The sequence below is a fragment of the Rhinolophus hipposideros genome (genome assembly GCF_964194185.1).
Source record: "Rhinolophus hipposideros genome assembly, chromosome: 12".
NCBI lineage: Eukaryota > Metazoa > Chordata > Mammalia > Chiroptera > Rhinolophidae > Rhinolophus > Rhinolophus hipposideros.
Window position 1 is genome coordinate 31134010 of NC_138058.1, and position 25888 is coordinate 31159897.

A 25888-nucleotide genomic window follows, 5' to 3' on the forward strand; every position below is an offset into this window, starting at 1 on the left:
GGGCTGTAGAATTAGGTTCAGAAGATACAAGTTATTTCCTACTCACCCAAAGGCTCCATCAAACTTCTTCTTAGAGAGAGTTCCTGCACGAGAAAGCTAACCACTCGCCTTATATGCAGCTGGTTACTTCTTTTCTTTTCCCTGGTTCATGTGCTCACCTGCAGCTGGTTACTTAATTTTAATATATAGTAGCTGCACGCCCTCTCCCTCCTGCTCTCCTTATTCTAAGAGTAAATGCAGGGGATAAGCTTTTGTTTCTCTCTTCTATCAACTAAAATTTTTTAAAAATTCCAAACTTCCAAATTTTGGAACCAACTGGGTTTTATATTTTTAAAAATCAAAACTTGAAGGGACTATATATAGGTGGTCTCCAAGTGGCATCCAAGAGTTCATTTGTATGTCAGTTGCATGGAACTTGAAACACAGATATTTCCTCTCCAGAAGTAAAGCTACTTCTAGTAGGTGGGATCTTTGGCCAGACTACAAATCATTTTAATCTACCAAGCAGCTGAATTGTCTCATGAGCTGTACTAGCTTGAGTTCAGGGCGCTGGAAACCGTGCACGGCAGAAGTGAGGAGAAAACATCTTTAAAAACGATTTTCAAATTAGTTTGCTCTGGTTATTTCACCATTCCCAGCACCCAACCCCCATCTACACAGGTCCCTAAAACGTGACTTGCTCTAATAACCGCTACTTTTCCTTGGGAGTCTGCCTGTGTCCCCAGGGCACTCCATAAGCTAAACGTGCTCTCAAATCACAGGGCTGCTAATCTTCACTAGGTGTCATTTGGGAGTCACTGGACTTCCTTTTCATTCACACAGACGTGTAAATGACTGCTGGTGCTTTAACCTTCCCAGAAGAATCTGCATTTTGAGTAAAGGGTAATATCACCCACCTGAACTGCCGGACTTGCATGGTGGGCGTGGAGTGGGGGGTGGAGGGCACACGGGCCGTCCCCATTGCACATCTGAACCTATTTGCTAAAAAAGCTCCACAAATTTTCAGAAGAGCGAGGGGAGGGCAGGCAGGTGTGGGCCCGGGGGAGGGGCTCCCACGTTGGAGTCCGCTTGGCCTGTTAATACCATAGAGCAGGCGAGAGAGAGCTTTGGCGGGGGCAGGACCGTCAGTGCAGCTGGAGAACAGGCAATCCCTCAGGCCCCAGTGAAATTCGGTGGGTCCAGAGAGGGGCTCAGGAACCTACACTTTTGAAACACACCGTGTGATTCTGACTTCATCCTGAGAGACACAGGGACAAATAATTCGAGTTTTAAAAATTTAGGTAATTTGGCCGGCCCGGTGGCTCAGGTGGTTAGAGCTCCATGCTCCTAACTCCGAAGGCTGCCGGTTCGATTCCCACATGGGCCAGTGGGCTCTCAACCACAAGGTTGCCGGTTCAACTCCTCGAATCCCACAAGGGATGGTGGGCTCGGCCCCCTGAAACTAAGATTGAACATGGCACCTTGAGCTGAGCTGCCACTGAGCTCCTGGATGGCTCAGTTGGTTGGAGCGCATCCTCTCAACCACAAGGTTGCCAGTTCGACTCCCGCAAGGGATGGTGGGCTGCGCCTCCTGCAATTAGCAATGGCAACGACCTGGAGCTGAGCTGCGCCCTCCACAACTAAGACTGAAAGGACAACAACTTGAAGCTGAACGGCACCCTCCACAGCTAAGATTGAAAGGACACAACAACTTGACTTGGAAAAAAAAAAAAAAAGGCCTGGAAATACACACCGTTCCCCCAATAAAGTCCTGTTCCCCTTCCCCAACAAAGTCTTAAAAAAAAAATTTAGGTAATTATACTCAAGCTACATCAATTTCCTATAGGATACTTAACATACTAAATTCCACCTAAAATGCTAAATAAAGACAAAACAAACAAAATGGCCGACTTGATCAAGGTCATTTGAGTTGTACCAGTCATTAATCTTAGGTTCCAAACCTACATTCATTTTTTTTTTTTAATAAATTTTATTGGGGAATATTGGGGCACTGTATTTCTCCAGGGCCCATCAGCTCAAGCTCATTGTCCTCAGTCTAGTTGTGGAGGGCGCAGCTCACCGGCCCATGTCGGAATTGAACCGGCTACCCTGATGTTCAGAGCTTGCACTCTAACCAACTGAGCCACCCGGCTGCCCCAACATTCATTTTCAATAATTTTTAAATTTAATGCCAGAATCCTTCAAATGTAGGTCTATGACACAGACAATAGTTTAGTGGTTACCAGAGGGTAAGGGGCGTGGTGGTGGGAGATGAGGGTAAGGGGAATCAAATATATGGTGATGGAAGGAGAACTGACTCTGGGTGCTGAACACACAATGGGATTTATAGATGATGTAAGACAGAATTGTACACCTGAAATCTATGTAACTTTACTAACAATTGTCACCCCAATAAATGTTTAAAAATGCAGGTCTATGAATGAAAACACACACACTCTTTGTAGGTAGATTCAAGGTTTCAAATCAAAGGGTCAAATGTGTATTATCAACTTACTTTTGACATTTGAGCCTTAGTTAAGCCCCAAATTTCTTACTCTTCAAACACTAAGTTTCCACGAAATATAACAATTTAAAAGCAGTTAATAGAATTCTCACTCAGGAAATCCTTAGATTTGGTTTCCTAAAAAAAAAAAAAAATTGGCTTTGCAATTTTTTGTGTACACACTTTATGTCTAAAAAAAAAAAAAAAAACCCAACCCCTGCAAGTCAAGGTACTCATTTAACAAAAAGACGAAATATTGTGGCAGCTTTTAACTTCAGAATTTCCTGAATTGCTTAAAATGTCAACCTTTATTTGATATTGGTATTTCAAATATTTACATTAAGTATCAAAATATAAAAATTCAAATACTTATAATTAATCTTTTTATGCATAGAATTCTTATTCTTCAGAATTGGGACCTTCTTTTTACATGCCTCTATTCAAGGAAGGGCAAAGGGGCTCACTAGGTTTCTTTTTACTAACCTTAAGAAAAAGCATTCATCAGGCAGAAGCTCAACTTGATGTTAATAGAAAAAGGCCATCGGGAATCTACCTTGGACTTGAAAACTATACTGTATTATTGTTGTGATTAGTTTCTGCACTTTCCAAACTCAAACGTTTCAACTGGTCAACACAAACACAGTTAAAATACTAATTATTCTTAATTATTCTATTTCAAGGAAAATTATTTGCAGAGTCCTGTCTTTTTATACTCTGGTAGGTGGAAGGAACTGAATGTAGATATGACACGGGACAGGAACTCCGTTCTTTCAAAGAGAAATCATTTGGATTCCCCCTACCCAGTTGGATATTTTACATCTGCACGACGTTATAAATTGGGATACTTATAATAAGTACAAATATGCTTTCTCCTCCTCTTCCTCCACTTACGTCTGATGAAGCATTTTCAATCTTTTAATAGGTCGCAGAATTTGACCTGGAGAAAAAATAACAAGCCTACAAATACCCCAGGTACTGTGGGCAGTTTGACCAATTAGCCCAAGGGTAGATAGCATGTTAAATACTGAGCTAAAATCGATCCTTGAGTTTATGGTTCACTTTAGTTGGACAACTTCTTTGATGGTTCTAAAATTAGTACAGTGAATAAATGCACTCAGTTGTATAGTGGTCAAAGTTTGTGGGTGAAGAAAAAAGAATTAGACTTTCATTCCATTCACAAGGACACTTTCTGCAATGCCCAGTATTTTCTTTTTCTGTTAACGTGGAGATAGCTATCACACTATACTTCTGGCAACTAAGAAGAGACTGGATCAAAGACACCAGAGGCAAACTTCAGGAGGTCCTGGGGGACTCTGGCCATGAAGGGAGAAGAGAGGTTCAAGCATATAAGTTCCTGAGGGAAAAACAAACACAAGTCTGCTCCCCAGCACCCAACCTCAAAGGCAAGTATAAAAGCCAAGAAAGGGTCAGTTTAATAAATTTTCATCCTTATTTAGTTGTTTTATTAAAAGTAATATGCCTGAAAGTCTGCAAATAAGCTAAAATATCTTTGAAAAGAGGCACAGTCCATACAGGTATAGCTACCATTCCCACTACTATGAAAGCCTGGAAACAAAACAATCTGCTTGAGGAAAAGAAATCTCTAATACAGCGGTAGCTCTAATTTGCTCTTTTTTCCCCCTTTATGTATTTAAAATTCATACCAGAAACAAAGAGGTATTTCGGTCAAACAATAGAACACTGAACTGAACTCTGCCTAATAACTAGCATAAAGTTGTCGACCCATCTTGCATTAGCAAAAATGAAAATAAAAATAAGAAAATGAAACTAAAAATTATTAAGAGGAAAACAAAGACAAAATTCAAACTTACTTTGAAAAATCTTATTTTATTTTCTGAATCAAAAAGTGTATTCATTACATTCAGAACGTTTAACTTTCCTTGATCTCTCAAAATACTTTCCAGATATTATTAACAGTGCTCAGAACTGTGTAAAGTTAACATCCAATATCACGTCTTCAAGAAAAAAGTTTAAATGTAGGAACCATTTCTAAGAAACCTTTCTCAAAGGTCAAGGCATTGGCAATTCTAATTTTAAAAGGAGAGAATTTTAATTATTACTGGAAATTTAATGACACTGGTTTTCAAGAGCTAAATATCAGATCTCTTTTAAAAAGAAAAAAAATTTCTTAGGAACTCATACCAGACAACTCCAATTAAACACAATACTTCTCCTACCCCCCAAATTACTAAATGCATTAGTTCACCTTAGGCTAGGAAAATTATAAAATGGAATTTAAAAATTATACTATATATATATTAATACACCATTTTAATGTCATGTTTGCTAGCAGATCATGAAATTAAAACCAAATTCTACAGTCAAGGGACAGATGATACTCTCCTTGATTTATTTAAGCGCTCATCCCATTGTTTGTTGTTTTCTACCCCCATATTTTAAAATCATGACCGAAGGCCAAGGGTCAATCCATTTACCCGAAATGAACAGCTAGTAGGTACTGGTCCTACACTGTCTTTTAGCAAGGCCAGGACTCAAAACGCCGGGGGGATTTCTGAGAACGTGATTTAGGAATACTTCAGAATTCCAGAGTGACCGACATCTACGTCCCTAAAATCTAGTAGATGTTATTCATAGGCTATGCACACGTACAAAGCATGTCCAGCATGCAAACTTCTTTCATTTGTTCAAATTGAGGTAAAACAGAGAAAAAACACTTAATATTAACAGAAGCTGCATAATTAAAACTAACCTTCTTTTGCTGCTTATTTCATATTAACTGATTTTAAAGTTTTCTCACTAAAGAGATTCTAAAACCAGTAATTTCTCCAATTGCAGTCAGCCCCAAAAATAAGCTTCTCCTTTCAAAGCAAAGCTTTCTTCTTTCACTACCAGTAAAGAATGTTTTGAAATAAAAAGAAAATCCAAAAACCATTTTCCCAGAATCTGCATTTTTACTTAGCATGATACAATTTATTACTTTATTTTTAAAATTTAGAAAGAATTCAAGCCTGAATACTAGTTGATATTTTTTCAGATATCAAGCAATTCTGACAGGATTCATAAATTTGATTTTCTGACACAGGCAGGAAAGTCTGCTAACATTCACAAATCACCAACAACTCTTCCTTCAAGTGTAAGATGGCTGAGATTTAGTAGTTATGATTAATTTTTCAGTACAGATACAAATTTAAATCTTGATTATTTTGGGGGGAGGCAACATTTTAAATAGTCAAATTTCATTCCACTTGCAGGTTTCAAATCAAAACAAACAAAAAACTAATGAAAATTACTCAACTGGCAACAAGTCCCATATTTCAATGTTATTTTTAACCCAACAATTATAACCTACTGCCAGTAATTATTTATATGTAGCTACCTGTTTTTATTAAATAAGCACTGGTCAGTTGCTTATAAAAGAATAATTTGCAAAAATGGTACTTGGCACCGGGTTACCTTAATGCTTCTGGTATAAACAAACGTACTTAGAAAATACCAGCTCTTAAGCACATTTTTTTAATCTGTAATTTGAATTTCTAAAAGCATTTTTTAAATGTTACTTTTCCATTGATAGATTTCTAAGGAGTCTAGTCCCAGATAACATGGTTGTTTTTTAAAAAACAAGTCCCTAAGCCACATAGTAATGGGATACTATACTTGTTTTTTATATCATATGGAAACAGTTCCAGGCAGACCAAAAGAAGAAAACCTGCCAAATCAAAGTATTGTAAATAAAGTTCATCTTATGTAGTACCCCCAAGCAGAAAAACTCAAAAATAAAAATCAAAAGACCACCCCCCCCACCCCTAGGCAAAACCCCACCCCAAACACCTTAGTTCTGAGCCTAACATTTCCCTAAAATGTTAATACCAGAGCTTTAAGGTACTTACATCTGTACCAGTAACCACTGCAAGAGCCACACTAGAGGAAATGCCACCAATGGTTCAGCAGCTGCCCGCCCAGCCCTTACCACCCCCTCCCCAATAATATGTAAAAGTTCCTGTTAAGTTTTTTTCTTATGCTAATAAAGGCATACCACCTAGTGTGCTAAAACTAGCAGCGTTAGAGCAGTCAAGTGAAAATAGGAAGCCGACAGGAATGATCTCAATGCCTACTTAGAAGAAACAAAGCAGCAGACAGGACCCTTTGCCCTCTCCTCTGTATGTAGGGAAGTGGCTGAATTAAACAGTCAAGATATACCCACATTAACAAAAATTTAATAAAGCTTCCCCAAGACACTAGAATAAAACCTGACCTTTCCAGTCAAAGGTCACAGAGAGGTCTCTTCCATGTCCTGGAATTGAATGAGTTCAAAGATTGGCAATAAAGGAAAAAAGAAAGCATTAGGGGTGTGATGGGAACAAATTTGGGAGTTTATCGAACAGTCACACCAAGTTTCTCCAGCACACGGACACCCTTTTCTTGGTATTCTTGTCGGGTCATCCAGAAGTTGTCTTTGTCTTTCATGATATCTGCTAGAACTGCACCACCCAGGAACACCATGTGCTTTCTGCGGGGTGGGTCTTCAATGCGAATCTTAAATTTCTAAAGGAGAAAGAGATGATAAAACGTCACATGTGCATAGTGTTTTCTGCATTCTAAAAATGACTTTTTCATATATTCTCTTATTGCATTCTCACAAAAGTCCTGTGATGTAAGTAGGACAGCAGGATTTGGTATCTGACGTATAGAGACATTCTAGAATTTGCCCAAAGCTCATAGCTAGGATATCACACATCCGCCCCCAGTGTGCTTAGAACAGTCGTAATTTACACCTGTCACCCCATCATTATTCATAACAGCACCCATCAAAAGTGTTCTGATTTGAACGATAAATTCCACGATCACCCTGTGGGAAGCCCAAATACCACAGTTCAGATTGTGGCAGCTTTTCCCATCAAAAGGGTGGATGACCGCATGGGTCAGTCACTCAGCTGATTGTCAAACGAAGCTTGGATAAAAGGACTTCTATGGTTTCTTCAAGGTCTCATGATTGTAGTCCCATGAAATAGAGTAAAACTGAAGTTCTTTTCTTATAAGCAAATCTTACTTTCTGCTGTCTCAAATGCAAATGAAATAGTCTCAAAAAGACCAAATATGGTCAAAATAAATCACGGGGATATTGGAAAAAATGAACACAGTAACCAAAATGAAAGAGAAGTGGGAAAAGTGTTATGCTCTATGACCAGGATTAACTGTCTAACAAGGACACACCTCAATCTGTTTGGTAGTCAACACCGAAAAGAGAAACCTTAAAATGAGGTGCAGTTTTATTTACAGTGTCACAAATCCTGCAGAAAGAAAAGACTCCAAGTAACTATGTCATTCTGTAACTGTCTTTATGTCATATAAATGAACTGTAGGATGACATATAAAAACACCAGTTACTTATTAATCAATTCTGAGGCTAATCTGTTGGTTTAATTGTTCAAATTACTGTTTGGCCCTCAGGCAGGGGTCAGCAAACTCTTTCTGTAAAGAGCCAGACAATAAATACTTGAGGCTTTGCAGGTCTCTCTGGCAGCCACAGATAGTATGTGACAATAGGTTAACACTGTAAAAGAATGGTCCTGGCTACTTATAAAAAACAGCAGGTTTGGGCAGAGAGCTGCGGTGGGCCACCCCTGCTCTAAGGGAGGGCTCGGGCAGGCCCCAAAGCAGCTGGCGGCTGCTTCTCTCACTGTACCTTCCTAACCCGGGAGGACTGGGTACAGGAATTTTTCTTATTCTTCACTGGGGCTACTCTCTGCCTCCTCCCTACACCTCACAGCCCCTCTGAAATGTCTATGGGCCACTCCATCCACCACGCCTTGCCCAAGTCACCTACAGATCCCCAGGGGATTCCTGCTTGTACCTGCTCTTACTGCATGTGTATGCATGCGCCATCATTTCCCGACATTATCCTTAGTGACTGTCCTCTCCCTCACACACTCACTTGACAAAAATCCAACTCAGGTGATCAACTCTCTCCTTGTTCCTTCCCTCAAGCACCTGAACACTACAGGAGAGAAACTCAGCATCTTACTTTAAGTGTATCACTTACCTCATTGGGCCCTTTAGTGCGACTCGGCAATCACATTATATTTCTCTCCTCTCTCTCTTCTCCTCTCCAAGACAATCGTTTCACTCTTCCTCCTCTAGTTTACAAACCTCTACCACCTGCTCCCTCCTCAGAGCCTGTGAAGCCGTCTTTCCACATCCACCTTTCTTCTCCTGCCCCCACCCCCCCAACAGTCTATTCACCACACCAGACTTAATGTTCTTGGTTGAATGCATACTATATAGTGTACTTCACATAGTCTAGTTTGTAGGAAAAAAAAAATCAATGTCAAACAACCATCAATCTTAGATACTAGCTTAAAATTTTCTTTTTATTCTACATGTCAACAACTACCAATTAAAGTCTTTTCGAAAGCTATGATAGTTGATGGGGATGCAAAAGAACTGGAGACATGATGTTTTACAATCTGATTGGGGAGATAAGACATATGCAAGACATAGCCAGAACCTAGAATCAGAAATATGAGACAGTCCGAGAGTAGCATTAAAGGCTGATCACATATTCAAAAAGTAGATTAAAAAAACAACCCCACCAAGTGGTGCATTTCTCCCTCCACAGTAGAGCAGGTTCTTCCTATGTACTGAGGCACCTCGATTCTAGGCTGTTCATCACAGATGAACCAGAACGTCTGGCCCTGGACTTAGTCGTCTTCATCCACTGAATATAGACAGAGGCGGCCACAGTCTGACCGTTCTGGGACAAAGCGTTACTACCTTGAATCATTTACTTCTTCCTGTCTCTTCAAGGCTGTATTTGACTGCCTTAGGCATTTGTTTAGGAAGACTTCTTGCGCCCTCTGGTGGGTGTCAAGATTCACAAGCTAAGCTACTTTACAGGGTTTAAAAGTATGTTCAAAACAATTGGATTACTGGTTGATACTTACAGAAAGTTTTTCCACATCTCCCTTTAAAACTCGTTCTAAGTACAGCTGTTTAAGTTCTCGCTCCAATCGTGATGGCAGCCCAGGATACATAGTAGATCCTCCAGAAAGCACAATGTGCTTATAGAATTCAGATCTAGAAAGACACACCACAACAGGTACTCATTTGGGGTTTCAGAGTTTCTGTTCTTTATGTCAGCCTCAGGGGGTTGCTGGGAATTAAATAAAATTTCACATGTAAATCGCCAGGCTTAATGTTTGCTATTACTATTGTTATTGATAACAACCCCTCTTTACATATAAAACGCTATGATGATGAAAATCCTTCGAAACCACAGGACACACGTTCTTGCAGATGTAACTGAGTCTTTTAATAAATCCACACTTCCAGTATGTGGGCTGTTATCACAGGGCTTTCCCGCAACCTCTGAGATGTGGCTGTTTACTCTAATTAACCGTATTCTACTAAGACTCCAGTGCTTTCGAATTCTTCCATTTGCCTTCTGTAGTTTTCCCTTTTGTTCCTTTGCCTTGAGGCTTTCGCTGTTATTTCTGCTTAGATTGATGTGTTTGTTTCTTACAGTTCTCTCCTCCTTCCTTAAATATGCTGCTGGTTATGATACCAAACAATCAAATCTAAAATAACTACATATGTAGTAAAAGCAGTATCATCTGAGGGAGGGTCTAAGGAACTCTCCTACAGAAGTTCAGGAGCTAAGGGACATCCATTTGGGCCTCATTCAAACTGGCCTCCAGGTTTTTGCTTACTTCCAGGTTCTCAATGGCTCAGGCCATCGTAATTCTAGCTTCTAGAAGAACAGTGGTTTTTGTTTTAATTGCAGAAGTATGCCTGTGAGTGCAGATAGGCCAAGCATTTAAATATGGCTCTATGTGACATGTACCCATGAGCTTTCAATATGTAGCACACACACACACAAACAAAATTGGAGCTGTGCTCCTTTGCTATGCCAGGTCTGTGGAGAGGCTACTGAACTTGACTCAAGTGCTTTAGTAATGCCAAAACTTTAATCACCATCAAAAAGAATGTACTTTTAAATACAATTGTGCTATTAATGCATTAATGCTCATTAAATCAAAGGAAAAATCATCTACCTAATGATTTGTTATGGGAACAATAACATCTAATTTGTTATGGGAACTTATAATTAAGATGTCTAGATGAGATTTTTTGATCATCTTCCATTAAATTTATAGCTTGTTATGAGCCAATTGCTATTTTTATTAATTTCCATTATTATCCTTCTCTCCAGCTACTCAAAAAAATTAGGTCAGTATTTAATTCAGGGTTATGAAAACAAGTAAGCAAACGTTTGCTTTACAAAATGCTTCTGAATTCCTCAATAACCTAGGTGTAGAGGAGGGCTTTCTAACTATGACTCAAACTCTAGACGCCATAAAAGATTATAAATCTTTTATACAACTAAACAAAAATTTTTGTATGGCTAAAAACACCATAAGCAAGAGACAAATAGTAAATTGGGAGAAAATATCTGCAACAGATAACAGAGAGCTAATATACAAAGAATTTTAAAAATTGAGGGGGAAAAATTACAAAAAATTCTATAGAAGAACAGGCAAAAGCCATGAACAGACAATTCATCAGAAAAGATATAAAAATGGCCCTAAACATAGAAAAGTATGTTCAACTTCACTCTTAAGAGAAATGTAAATTAAAACTACACTGAGATATCATTCCTCACTTATCAAACTAGCATAGAAGTAAAGAAGTTGACAAACTCTGTGAACAAGCTGTGGGGACACAGGTGCCTTCATATATTACTGGTGGGAATCAGAAATGATACAACCTCATTAGAGGGGAATTGGGTGATTAACAAAACTACATCCATTTACCCTTCGACCCCAAAATTCCCCCTCTAGAAATATTTTCAGAACATACATACCCAATAATACAAAAATACAGTGTACACAGGGTTATCAACTACAGCATTATTTGTCAACACAAATATTGGAATCTACCTAAATAATGAGTCACTGAATAAACCACGATGTGTATCTGTTGAAAAAAAGAATGCAACTGGAAAAAAGAATGAAGACAATTCCTAAGAAATGGCATAGGATTGTTTAGGATATATTAAAGCAAACAAAACAAAAAGCAAAGTGTAAAAGAGTATTTATGGTATGTTTATACTACTTTTTGTGTAAGAGGAAATAAAAACCACAGAAGGGATAAACCTGAAAGTAATGAGACGATCTACTCATCAGAGAGAGGAGGACGAGAGTGGAAGACAAGCGGTGGGGAGAGTAATACTCCTAAGTATACTCTTTAACGTAGTTTTGACTATACTGCTAATGTTCTACCTATTCAAACAACAAAATTAAAACTGAGCCAGGGATATCTGGTGCCACAAAATGCAATGGGCTCAAAAAAATATGGGGGCACATCAAAGGACATAGGAGCCTGTCTGAAGGGACTCTCATTGGCCAAATCAGGAATAAGTTGAGCTTCAAAATAAATAAAGACTAATAAATTGTAACCCACTGGGAAAAAAGGTCATGAATCCATACTGGTAATAAACAAAACAAAGTAAAATGAAAGCACTTCCTTTTGCTAGAATGCTGACTTATATAAGTAAGGAGGAATGATGGATTTAGAAAATCACCTTTTAACCACCATCACAATAAAAATGGATTTAGACAAGAATCATCAATACATGCTAAAAGGGGTGGGGTGCAAAGCTTGACAAGGAACATAAGATTTATAGTCTCAAAAGTACTTTCCCACAAATCACTTACAGAACAACCATACAGTGGAGCAAACAGGAAACCGCATGAAGAGCTTGACACTAACATCACCACTAAGGAGCAAACACACATCACATCTGGATGTGATCCCTGAGGAAGACATTTCACATATGTAGTATTTTAGCCAAAAATGCGTAACCTGAATCTAATCATGAGAAACATTCAAAGCCAGCTTGAGAAAAATTCTCTAAAATAACTGGCCTGTACTCTGCAAAGATGTCAATATCACGAAAAGTTGAGGAATGGTAACAGATAAAAGGTGACTAAGAGATATGCCAACTCAATACAACGTCTGATCCTAGATTTGATCCTGTACTAAAGAAAAGAAAACCTGTATGAAGGACATTATTAAGACAGTGGATGAAAATTGAAATATGGATGGTAGATAAAAGTATTTATCAGTAATCAATCTCCTAAACTTGATAAGTGTTGCAGCTATACAAGAGAATTATCTTCAATTTTAGGAAATACAAAGTGAATATGAAGGAGTAAAGAGGATATATGCATTTGACCTACTCTCAAATAGCTCAAGAAAAAGACAGGGGATAATAAAGCAGATATGTAGAACATTCAAATTAGTAAAATGGGAAACTGGATTCAGAGTATACATGAGTTCTCTTTATTATTCTAGCAACTTTTCTTTAAGTTTTAAATTATTCCAAAATAAAAAATTTAAAGTGGCTGAAACACAATGACATAATGCTATCGAACATCCAGTGGCACCCTATCAAAAACCTATTTTGCCTTATCTATTCAAAAACATGAGTAAGATAACAGACTTACCTGGTATCAATGTCAGCAGCCTGGATTGTGTTAAAAAGCAATTCAGCAACACCCACGCCCTCAACATTGATCAAGTGAGGCTGGAATAAAGCTTCTGGTGCTTCAAATCTCTCTCCCCCAACTTTGATAATGCGGCCATCTGGGAGCTAGAAACCAAGAATAACAAGGTATTAGTCAGCAATCGATTTAAAATTTTTCCAGTGTTACGTAGAACACTACGTAGTACCTTTAAACTTATCTATTCTATAACCAAAATGATTATCAGCAACATATTTCTCCCAAAATACATTTTTGAAGGAAAAAAGGTAGGGTACATTTAGATCATTGTTTTTTATTATCATACTCTGTTCTGCTTTTAAAAACAGTATGCCATGGGGCCGGCCCAGTGGCTCAGGTGGTTAGAGCTCCATGCTCCTAACTCTGAAGGCTGCCGGTTCGATTCCCACATGGGCCAGTGGACTCTCAACCACAAGGTTGCTAGTTCAATTCCTTGAGTCCCACAAGGGATGGTGGGCTGCGCCCCCCGCAACTAGCAACAGCAACTGGACCTGGCAACTGTGGCAAGCTGTGCCCTCCATAACTAAGACTGAAAGGACAACTTGAAGCTGAACAGCAGCCTCTACAACTAAGATTGAAAGGACAACAACTTGACTTGGAAAAAAAAGTCCTGGAAGTACACACTGTTCCCCAATAAAGTCCTGTTCCTCTAAAACAAACAAACAAAAAAAATGGTATGCCATGACCCAAAATACAAGGAATTTCTGGGAGAAATCACCAATGCCCGAGTGAGTGCATGATGTCCTCCGGGCGTATTCTAAGTATAAACAGGCAGCCAGCGCTGACCAACCACTGCATTTGATTATCACTGGTTATCAATGCTACTTCTCTTACCACTCTAACACATTTGTGATTTGATGGATACTTTTACCATGTAGCATAAATTTTAAGTAATTTCTTTCACCAAATAATTACTCTGTGAAACTTTATTATTTTTGCCACCAAAACACTTTATATCATATGAAGAAACTTCTGTCAAATCATTTAATCTGCAAAATGTTTATGCAACACTGATCTAGACTATTTTTGGTTCTGTTGTATCCTATTAAATTTTAAATGATAGCAGATAAATATAATTTTATTTTGTATTTAATTTTAATTTAAGCAAATATGATTTAAACAAGTCAAATACTGTTACAACATGACCTTGTGCAGAAAACTCTTAAGTTGCATCATGTTTATATTTAATTAAATAGGAAATGTTAAAAACGTCCTCTCTTAAACCACCTCATAATTCACTGTACTAAACTAAGTTACAGGCATTCTTATATATGCCAGTATATGACACATTTCTATAGGAGATACCAGAGTTAGTTTTACATTAACATTTCTAACAGTATATTTATTTATAATAATATAATTACAATAATTATATTTAGATTCCAAAATCAACTTTCCGATACAACAAAGTCCCACAAAGCAAGTTCTTTAAAACATTTACTTCATGTTTGCTGTAATTGTTTACAGCTACGTGCAGAGCAACCATACTTTTCAAAAACTCCAGAATTGTTTTTATAAATTATATCACATTTCTAAAAAAACAAAAACAAAAAAAAACATACTGATCCAAACATTTACCCTTAAAAAAAAAAACCCAAAAACTATCAGGTGAGTTTAAAAACCACCCAAGATATCTAGAAAAACTTCACATGAAGACTGTTTTTAGCAAAATCTCTCTACCTCACACTTCATCCTCTCTGATGGTGTGAGTGCTCTCAAGTCTGGCTACTGGCCACACTGGAGCCACCTACCCTAGGAACTACCTACCCCTAAGAACTACTAAGACTGCATGGTTTCCATTTCTTTGCATCACATCTTATCCTTTATTTGTTCGTCACGTCCCTCTTCCCTTACTCATCAGTTTACTGTTTTTTAATGTTGTTATTGATACATACATTTTTGTAATCTACCTCAAATTCTTTGAGAAAGGAGGGCATTAATAAAACATGTCCTACAGTTTTAGTTCCTTTATCCTTTGCCACATGCCACTTTCTTCCAAAAAAGTCAGGTGTATGAAAAATTATAAATCTAGAAGAACTGTCACCAAGATTTCGGGAAACAATCCCTAGGGCAAATCTGGGGATTATTAAGTTGCAAAGTAGTGGATTATTGCCTATTTGGATCAGTATCTTTAAAAAATAAAACAATGTAACTCATAAAAATGCATAATTATTTTTAAAATGATTTTAAAATTTATTTTGCACACATTTGTAATATGTAGAGCTTACATAAATCAAATGGTTTAAGGATACTTGCCTTTATTGCCTATTACTCAATTCCATGTTAGTAATAAACTAGACCAAAGATGAAGTCTGGAAGGATGTGATACCCAGATGACGGACTTAAGACAGCAATACATCACAAATTAAGGTGGAATCAACTCCCCTGGTGTAAGCTATAACAAGGCTCTGAGTCTCGTTAGTCACAATTTCAAATTAACGTTTGTTTTCAACGTAAGTCAGGAAAAGACTGCCAACTACTGAATAATTAAAGTAATACTACTCTAGAATGACCACTTCCCATTGTTTCTTAGAAGACTATTAGTCCCATGAAATGCTGAAGAGCCCTGTAGTCTAATAAGGTTAGAAACAGGTATACTGTACTCTCACAGCAGACCAAAGGCTCTGAAAGTCCTGCAGTAAAGCAAAACTGACTCCCAAACTTATTCGACAATGTGACCCCATTTTAATTTTTGTGAAATACCCATAAACATTTCAGGGAAATAACATTTTGTAAAATACATGTTGAAAATGCAATTCCAGATACAAGAATCTCAAAATTACATCTCATAACTAATTATATCCTAAGGTAAAAAGCAATTTATGATTCTTGCTTTATTTCACATCATATGGTGCCCTAAAATAATTAAATCATAAAATCTTCACTAGATCTTAGCCAAAAGGCCGAGAAGCGATAAAATCATAAAATCTTAATATAGAAAGACATTAAAGGTCATGCATATACATATTACAACACCCCAAACAAAAATACTGGATTCTAAGAAAACCTTTAAGCACACACCAATAATCATGGTTGTCCATTTTAAAAGCATATACATATCATACACTGGAAATACTTACTGTGTAAGATTCAACTAATACTGTTGTTTCCAGGGCCAGTTTCTGCTCTTGCTCAATATTATAGCCCACGTAACACAATTTTTCTTTAATCATGCGAACTGTTTCAAAATCAGCAGAATGGTTGAAGGCGTATCCTCGCAACAGCAGCAGCTGATAGAAAACAACAAAACAGTAAATTCATAATTAACCTGAATGAATTCAACTCTGCAAAAGCTATTACTGCTCACTAAATATGTCCCATCAGTAACAAATGCAACAGACAGTGGATCCTTAGCTCTTAATGAATATTTCAGAAACAGACATTACTTTGTCATAGAAGCATTTATATTTCAGTTTCACAGAGTTACAGAATTAACAGTTTACGAGTAACAGGTAAAATGAGCTAGAAAAACAAGCTAGTTTTTAAGAGTACTGTTTGAATATTAATATGTAGACAGTTTTGATAAACAACCAAGTCTATTAATAAATATTATTTTAGTACCAAAGTCCTATAATCTACAATTTGCTCAATTAATACTATGTTTATAATATCCCTAGGTCTTAGAAAGCTTTACCCCTAGTTTGTAGTATAATGTCTGACATACACTAGATGGGCAATAGACTTTGTTAAACGAATGAAAAGAGAATTCAACCTGCTGATAGAAAGAAAAAAAAAATGCATCATAAACACAACAGAACTCTTTATATAAAAACTCTAAAAAATAAATCCCCTATCCTTAGTGTATATGTTCATAAGAACGCTGCTGAAAATTACTTTGGTGGTGACCCTAGAGCAGAATTTTGGCCTACAAAGAGTATATTATAACTCTCACTAACTTAATCTCATTATTCTTCTAAATGAGACTAAAGGAACCCAGTGTCAAAGGTGAAGACGATACAACCCAATTTGTTGCACAGACATCATCCTACGTTTTTCAACAGCAGTAGCAATGACATTTTGCACTTTACAATTCTTTGTTGTGGGGTCTGTTCATTGTAGGATGTTTAGTAGCATTCCTGTAGTTTTAATATCCAAAAAATGTCTCCAGACATTGCAAAATGTCCCTGCAGTGCAGTATCGTCCCTGGTTGAGAGCCACTGACCCAGAGAAGATACACTAACTACAGAATTCGGGTACAGACAATACTCTAAACTTTAACATTAAAATTTTAACATTAAAATTGCACATGCCTCCAAATAGTAACATCATATACTTTCTCCAGCAATGTTTTAAAGAAAATTATAACTAATTATAGTCAGAAGTACACTTTAAAATAGCAAACACTAAAAATTAGATATGTTCCATAAAAACTATTAAATATTAAAGTCAGGTACATCTGGGCCCTGTTTTTAATCAAATACCATTAATTTGCTATCACTGTATTTTGTGGGAAAGGACAAGAACAGGTAACCTAACCAAGATGACAGCTTTAATGTATATCTGTTCAAAGAAAGGTTTTATGGCAGAAAATGCTGCCTACGTTGTTCAAGGCAGTTTTAGGGTCTCTTCCATCTTTGAAATATCTGTCTATCCCTTCCTTGAGAACAGCAAATATAACTATGTAATGCAATAATGTATTCTCATTAGGATACCAGAGATCATGTGTGTAAATCTCATATGGATTTTTACACGAATAATTGGGTAATTGGGTCATTTCTCCACTGGTGCAGAAGATGTGCTAGAATCCTAAAGTGATACATTCACTTGGTGTTAAGTCAGTAAACACAAACTACAAAATCTAATTTCTATGACATTTTCTTTTGCTTACCTTGATTAGGTATCTAGTAATATCCCTCCCGGCAATATCCAGTCTCCTGGTAAGGTGAGGGAGAGAAAAGCCTTCATACACTGGGCAGATGTGAGTTACACCATCTCCAGAATCCACTACTACTCCGGTCAATAAACCTGGGTAAGAATTAGGTTTTAAATAGAAAGCCCACTCAGAAAAATCAAAGCCAGTAAATTTCAAATATTACTACTGAAACCAAACTAGGAACTTCACCGATCAGAATGGTCTAGAAGCCAGCATTTTTTATTATTATTTGCTTGTTTTGAAGTATGTTTCTCATACACTGACACTAAAGCCAGTGTTCTCTCAACGTCTCTTGTGAGATTTTTAGTCTAATCATGGGCTACCCCAGGCGACAGAAGAAAAAGACCTTGAGACCTAGGACTAAAAACCAACATGTTCTTAAAGTTCAGTGTACTTCTTTATTTTTCTTTCCAAGTTAATCTCAATCCCTGAAGTCCCTTGAAGCGAAATTTTCTAAACTATCATGGATAACATTTATGAAAACCATTGTGAAAGTTGAGTATTACACAACTTGATAGTGAACCTGTTGAAAATAGTCCTTTGTTATTATTTCTGTCATACAGTATAGTCAAAACTGTGCTATTTTGGAAAACTTCTTGTTGATAGCAGGTAGCTAGAAATCTGAGAACAATTAATCATGGGTCGCCAAAGGATCACCTCAATTATTCATCAGAAACCAGAAAGACAATGTTAGTTAAACCTTATAATAAAAGAACAGCAAAGAAGCTGCCTTATTTAAAAGTATAAATGACTGCAAAAGTTAGTGTTTTGCCTTTTGCACCAGGGTTAATTTTGGGGGAAACCCTCCCCCAAAAAATTTTTTCTAACTCACATTTTCTAATAGAACGCTTTTAACAAAAACCAAACAAAGAAAGAAACAGAATATGTATAATCTGTAACTTGTTTAAACATCCTTTTATCATTTTCCCATCCCTGAATCAGCTCTCTCCCTCTTTATTGACACCAACTTGCATGCACTATAGTATCTAACTATAATGATTTGTCTTTGAATACGTTTATTCAAACCACTTTCTTTTAAAGCTGATACAATTTATCTTTCCTTGATTGATACTGTAAGCTTCATAAAAATCATACACTGCCTTTTAATGCTTCATTCGTTTAAATAAGAGACTTTCTGTTGCAAAAGAAGAATCCATGTCATTAATTTAAAAATACTCAGTAATATCAACTACAGCAGGGATTTACATTCATTTTCCAAATAGACTTTCCCATCCAATGTCACTTTATTTTCCACCAGCTTACATACTGGCCTTTTCCTGTACACATGTGACCTATTTTCGGTGCCACACCCCTTTTGTCCCTGGATTACATGTTGTTGCCACTTCAATTCCTAAAGATTCTTTAAGGCTCAATGTAGTTCTTACCTTTTCTTTTGTACTTTCCCTGACCATTCTAGTCTCCAGCCCAGATTCCTTACTTTCAGTTATTCCTCTCAACATGGCTGTACCATGCAGCCGAACACACCTTCCTAAATCACCACGTCATTTATTTCTCTTATTGAAAAACCTTCCGTGACTCTGAATCAGGGGTGTCCAAACTTTTTTTCAACATTTTACCAAGGGCCATATGCGGTAAAATACACAAACAGCTGGGCCACTCACTTGAGGTGAAGTATGTATTGCTTCACCTGCTTTATTTAAGTAAACTAAACATATTTTTGGAATTTGCTGCGGGCCAATTAAAAATGGATTGTGGGCCGCAGTTGGTCCGCGGGCCGCAGTTTGGACACCCCTGCTCTGAATGCTTCTTCCTTTTTTGTTTTAACTGGTAGCACTACCCACCTCGTTTCAAAGGAGAATTTTACTATTACTTGAGTTCTTTTGTTTAACATTACTGGACTACCATTTCTCAAATTAGGATTCAATAATTAAATAAAAACATCTAAATATCAGGAAATAAGACAGGGTATCTTCTTACTGGATGGAAATAAGTTTATGAATATTGCTAGAAAAAATTGTTAAGGTCAATTTTATTCAAATATAATTCAAACAAAAATTCACATTTCAGCAGAACTGTCCCATCCCCACCTCCTAAATGGAACTGTTATTATTATCACCAGTTTCAAAGCTTAGATTGAAAAAGTTTTATATGTGTTTTTCCCAAAGTATTTTCTAAAATAAATTCTGAAATTTATCATTTTTTTAAAAATGAAACAAAATTACCTAGATGCAGACAAGCACTCCTTGTAAAGTAACAAGTAATTTTCGATTCTTTCTTCCAAGGAGAAACTACTCATAGCTGGATTGCAAAGGTTTTAAGGGCAAGGAGAGCACATCTAGCTTACTCATTGTCATATCCTTTACACTAAATAGGATGCAAGGCACATGTCATACTTGGTGAATGAATAAAGCTTTAAAACTTTAGTTCCCTTGAGCATTTTCTAAGTATCTATGTGTATGTAGTATACTACTAAAGACAGTTAAAAAAAAAACCCACTATGTATTTTTACATGGTGACTTTTAATAATCCATATATAGAAATCTAATGGATCACTTTAATATTAAAATTTGTTTTCTAAGTACTGTGTCATACACACTGCTTAAGTGCTAAGGCTCGAGACTTAGCTCAGGTGTCACCTTCTTCAGAAACTTTCTCTGATGTGCTGAATCAAAATTATGTCTCTTTTTCCCATTAGACTGGAGATCATCTTTACATTTCAAGTGCTTATCAGACTCTGTGGAACAGATCTCACAGTCCCCCAAGTTTTCAATAAGACCATCAGAATATAAACAGCTTCTCCCATATGGCCAATATTTTAAAATCGACAGGGAGACAATTATTAATGGCAGTACCAAGAAAACATAGCAGCCTCCTCCATTAAATCTACACCTCAAAAGTTAGGAGGGTACTCCCAAATGTGTACCTTCTTCTTTGTGTTTATTATGTATTTGACAAGCATGATTTTTTTTTTTTTTTGACTGTCAATTCTGAGGACGAATTCCATGTTTACTCTCCACTGCATAAAAATTTTTACTTCGGCCGGCCCGGTGGCTCAGGTGGTTAGAGCTCCATGCTCCTAACTCCGAGGAATGCCGGTTTGATTCCCCCATGGGCCAGTGGGCTCTCAACCACAAGGTTGCCGGTTCAACTCCTCGAGTCCCGCAAGGGTTGGTGGGCTCCGCCCCCTGCAACTAAGATTGAACACGGCACCTTGAGCTGAGCTGCCTCCCAGATGGCTCAGTTGGTTGGAGCGCATCCTCTCAACCACAAAGTTGCCGGTTCAACTCCCTCAAGGGATGGAGGGCTGTGCCCCCTGCAACTAGCAATGGCAACTGGACCTGGAGCTGAGCTGCGCCCTCCACAACTAAGACTGAAAGGACAACAACTTGAAGCTGAATGACACCATTCACAACTAAGATTGAAAAGACAACAACTTGACTTGGAAAAAAGTCCTGGAAGTACACACTGCTCCCCAATAAAACACTAAAAATAATTTTTTTACTTCAAAATAGCCCAAAAGAGGGAACCTACTTTTTTTTTTTAAATGGAGAAATCTCTTCAGTTAGGAAATAAAAATTATGTATTTTATTTAATTATAAATTTTATTTATTTAAAATTATATATTTTATCTAATAATATATTTTATTAGAAATTGTGAAAATATTTGAATGAATATTTGAATATACATAAAAATACTATGCTTTTTTGGAATTTACAACTTATTGGAAAACCAAATTTCTTCGACATAAAACATACTTAATAAATGTTTACCGAAATGATTATTTAAAAGTTAAGCTTCACCTACCTTGAGCATACAAAGTCAGAACTGCCTGGATGGCTACATACACTCCAGAAAACTGGTAAGTTTCAAACATCACCTGAAAACGGAAAAGGAAAAAAATATATGTATTAGTATTTAGAAGTTAATATTATAAGTATTTATATGCTTTTTGCCCAAATAGAATCAAGACACCCAAGAGTCCTCCATTCTCTTTAGCTCTCCTTGCCTCTATTCAACTTCTGCTGTCAGAGCTCTAATTTGGGGACAGATTTTTGCATACATACCAAGTCCCCAAACATTTAAGTGCTACAAAGCAAAGATTTGAGTGTTTTAGTTAAGGGCTAATTAGAAAGCTTTGTACATTTGAACAAGCCTTTCCTAATTGATGTCCCTTAAGGAAAATATCTTCTAATTCAAAGACAATCTATAGAAACTGCTTAACCACTGACCCTCCCTTCCCTCTCCCCCATTCTCTAGGCCAAGACTATAGCTCTACTTCCAGCAGTTTAAAAAAAGAAAAATGTAGTAAAATAGTAGGGTAGGAAGACAAAAATAAACGCAGCAATTCCTGAGTGTTGGCAGATACAGAACTGCTTGGCTGCTGAGCCCGCCCTCCTGCCTTGAGCCAAGGCTGCAGCTCCACTCTCAGCTGGAGGGAGGAGTTTCCTCGCGCCCTCTCTGGCGCCAACCAGGCTCACTCCCTGTAGTCCAGGTCGCCTGGGAACCTCCTGCAGGATTTTTTCTGTCATCTATGGTGAGCATTCCTTGATTGGCAGGGCTGATTACCACTGAGTAGCTAGATATCTAGGAATTTTACAACTGACCACAATGAAATTATAGAGAACTGAAATTGTGTAACTCTGAAACATATTCATCAATTAGGAACTAAATACTGTAACTAGTATTCTAGTCCATCATCCATCCTTTATTCCCCTCCATAGGAATGAAAATGGAAGAGTGATGCTATACTTGCATTTATCAACTTGAAAGTCTGTTAGAACTTGTTCTTATTTATAAGACCATTATAAGTATTTGTAATACTAAAACAACATTCTGCATGAGATTAAAGAGGGCATGATTAGTTATAGCCAAATCTGCACTCATGTATAAAACAGAGTATTAAAAGTAACTAAGGTGAGACCTCAGACTTCAGTGAGACCAATTCTCCTCATTTTTGCATGTTAAAAACTATGTGTCCTAGTCAAATAATGGAAGAGACATCCACGTATAACGTCATCTCCCTAACTTTTTATCTGAAAGAAAAGTTGGTTTTCATTCTGACATCATGTTGCTTTCCTAAGGAGGTTTCTGTATGTAAGCATCTTTTAGTTTCATGTAAAAATGTCTTTAAACTCTGATTTTGTAATGTGTTGCTAAAAACAAACAGCAATTACAAATGACTACTTATCCATCATAAAATATTAGTGGTTATAAATAATTTACAAAGTGTAAAATAAAATTAAAATATGAACTAATACAATAAAGTCCATCTTTCACATCTTCAGGGGTGACTAAGAAGGAAAAAGTAATAAAATATGAACCATAAGGAATTATGTGAATTCTGTACCGAAAATCATGATTTCAATTTTTAAAAAACATCTAATACATAGTTTTAATCTAGACTTTAAAAATATTGTCTAACAACAATCTCTTCTAAACCCCTTCCAAAATTTCTATCGACATCTAAACAGTCATAGAATAAAATGAAATATTTACATTAAGAAGTAACTGGAAGGCTACTGAAGTACAGTTACTAAAAGTTTCTACCTCATATATAACAAAATGAAAGACAACCTTGAAAAGTTACTTATCTAAACTATTAAGAATATAGACTTCTTGCTCTCAGTGACTGCTTACCTCATCAACTTTTTCAATCTCCTTTCCATAACTCCTCCAATGCCCCAGGTCCTTAGCCTTCTCACCACTGTCCACTCTCACGTCTTGGGTGAACGATATTATCTATCTCCTAATGATTCCCAAGTTTATATCCCCAGCCTCAGACTTTTCTCCGGAACTTGATCATATATATACATATAAAACTATCTACTTGACATTTTTGCTTCGATGTCTAATGAGGACCTGAACTCCTGATCCATGCCCCCATCCTGTTCTACTTATCTCAGTCTTTTCCCACCAACTTATGATGCTAACCCAATGCTCTAGTTGCTCAAGTCCAAATCTTTGGAGTCATTCCTGACTCATCCCTCTATTACCCATATCTAAATGCATCAGAAAATTCTTCAGAATAGATTCACAATCTGGCCACTTCTCATTACTTCCACTGTTGTTCCACCCCTAATCGTAACCATCATTTTCTTGCCCAGGTAGTTAAAAAAAGTCTCCAAACTGGTCTCTCTTCCACCTCTGCATCCTTATGGTCTACTCTCAACACAGCAGCCACAGAAATCTAAATCTGAGCATGTCCCTTCCTTGTATTAGCCCTTCATTTTACTCAAAATTTAATTCCCTGTAAGAGCCTACAAGGCCCTAAATGACCTCGCCTGGTTGACTTCTCCGACCTAATTTCCTGCCGCTCTCCCTCACTGGTTTCCTTGCTGACGCATGAATATGCCAGGCTAGCACTCATTTGAAGACCTTTACACTGCCTCCTCCCCTTGCCAGGAATGCTCTTCCCCCATATGTCTGAGCTGACTCCCTTGCTCTGTCTTTAACAACCATCACCTTCTCGCAGAGGGCTACTGCCACACCCTATGTACAAATGCAACCTCCCCTACTCCCCATCCGTTAACCTGCTCTTCATTTTTTCCTTTAGCGTATATTATGTTCTAACAAACCATTCAACTCATAAGTCACTTTTTTGGGGGCCTGTTTTTCCCTGCTAGAATATAAGCTCCATGGCAGCAGGATTTTGTTGCATTCACTGATATAGCCTACTTAGAAATAATGATTAGCATATAGTTAGCTGCTCAGTAAATAGGATCTGGGAGAAAACAACAATTATTTGTATTCCCTTTACCTTTAACAACAATAAGATGAAAGAACAATTTCAGAAAGAAAAAAAAAAAGCAGAAACACATATCCCACCTAAACACATCCCACCTAAAAACTTACCTCTACAATCTTCTCTCTGTTTTTGGTTGGGTTCATGGGAGGCTCTGTGAGTAAGATTTTACAATTTCTGGTATCTATGTTAAGTTTCTCTGGCCCAAATGTATAATCCCACAGGTGTTTCATGTCATCCCAATTTCGTACTATGCCATTTTCCATAGGGTAGTTAACTTCTAACATTGAACGTAATTCACTCGCCTCATCGCCAACCATAAGATCCTAGAAAATTATAATATCAAAGCTTTAGATCAGTCAAATTTTTGCACAAAATACCTTTAGAAAATTATATTCCCATATTTCAGAAAATTTGGGAATAATTAATTTTAATCTTTCTGGCATTTTCAAATAAAGGTCTTCATTCCACAAGTTTTAATAAATCTTTTAAGAACACTGCCTCTTACAGAATTTAATCATGAATAATACATTTTTATGTACAATGTGGTTTAAATCAATAAATTGACCTTACCTTTAATACATATGTTTCCAAAAGAAGAGCATTAGCACAAATAAACCCCACATTTTCATATTTTGGAGGGTTTTGTATGAGGTTTCATCTGTTTCTTTTGCTCAAATGTTCAAAAAATAAGGCCTGTGATATGTGAAATAGCACATCAGAGGGAAAAAACTTGTAGAAAAAGACTCAATGCATGCAGCACATTTCTTTGTAGTAAATATCAAAATGATAATTTTAAGTATTATAAAGCATAATGAAAGGAGCAAAACCAAAAATGATTCTTTATGGTAATGCATATATGAACCACATAACTTGTAAATTTCACAAACTTCTACCTACATATGTCTGAATTAGAATTGAAACTAAGTTTCTATATATGCCTCACCAAGATGAATGAAAATTTGTAGATACATAAAATTAAGACACAGGGAAAATTCTTTAAATTATCTCATGAGCAACATTTTTTATCTTAAAGTGTAAGACTATGCTACTACACACGAAGCAGAATACTCACAAGACTCGTCTCCAATGACAGCATACTTAAGATGACCCACACTTGAAAAGTCAAATTATGTATAAGGCTAATGTTTGTATAAGACTAATGATGTACTAGAACTTAAACTTATTTTAGAAATCAGCTAGTCAAGATATTCAACAATCCTAACTTCTACATGTACTAATGAATTTTAAAAACTAACATCAGAAATAGCTACTATTCGCTACA

The 25888-nt window shown here is 36.9% G+C and overlaps 1 protein-coding gene across 1 annotated transcript in view; it reads right to left on the reverse strand.

Annotated features, from left to right (window-relative positions):
* Positions 1-4310: 4310 nt before the first annotated feature.
* The window catches only part of ACTR2 (actin related protein 2), a 32772-nt gene continuing 11194 nt past the window's right edge, over positions 4311-25888 (reverse strand). The window contains exons 3-9 of the mRNA XM_081069401.1: positions 24714-24929; positions 21666-21738; positions 17855-17991; positions 16107-16256; positions 12970-13115; positions 9406-9538; positions 4311-7006 (exon numbers count right to left, since the gene is read on the reverse strand). Of these exons, the coding sequence (XP_080925527.1) occupies positions 6836-7006; positions 9406-9538; positions 12970-13115; positions 16107-16256; positions 17855-17991; positions 21666-21738; positions 24714-24929 (1026 nt within the window). The 3' untranslated portion in view covers positions 4311-6835. The remainder of the gene's footprint in view (positions 7007-9405; positions 9539-12969; positions 13116-16106; positions 16257-17854; positions 17992-21665; positions 21739-24713; positions 24930-25888) is intronic.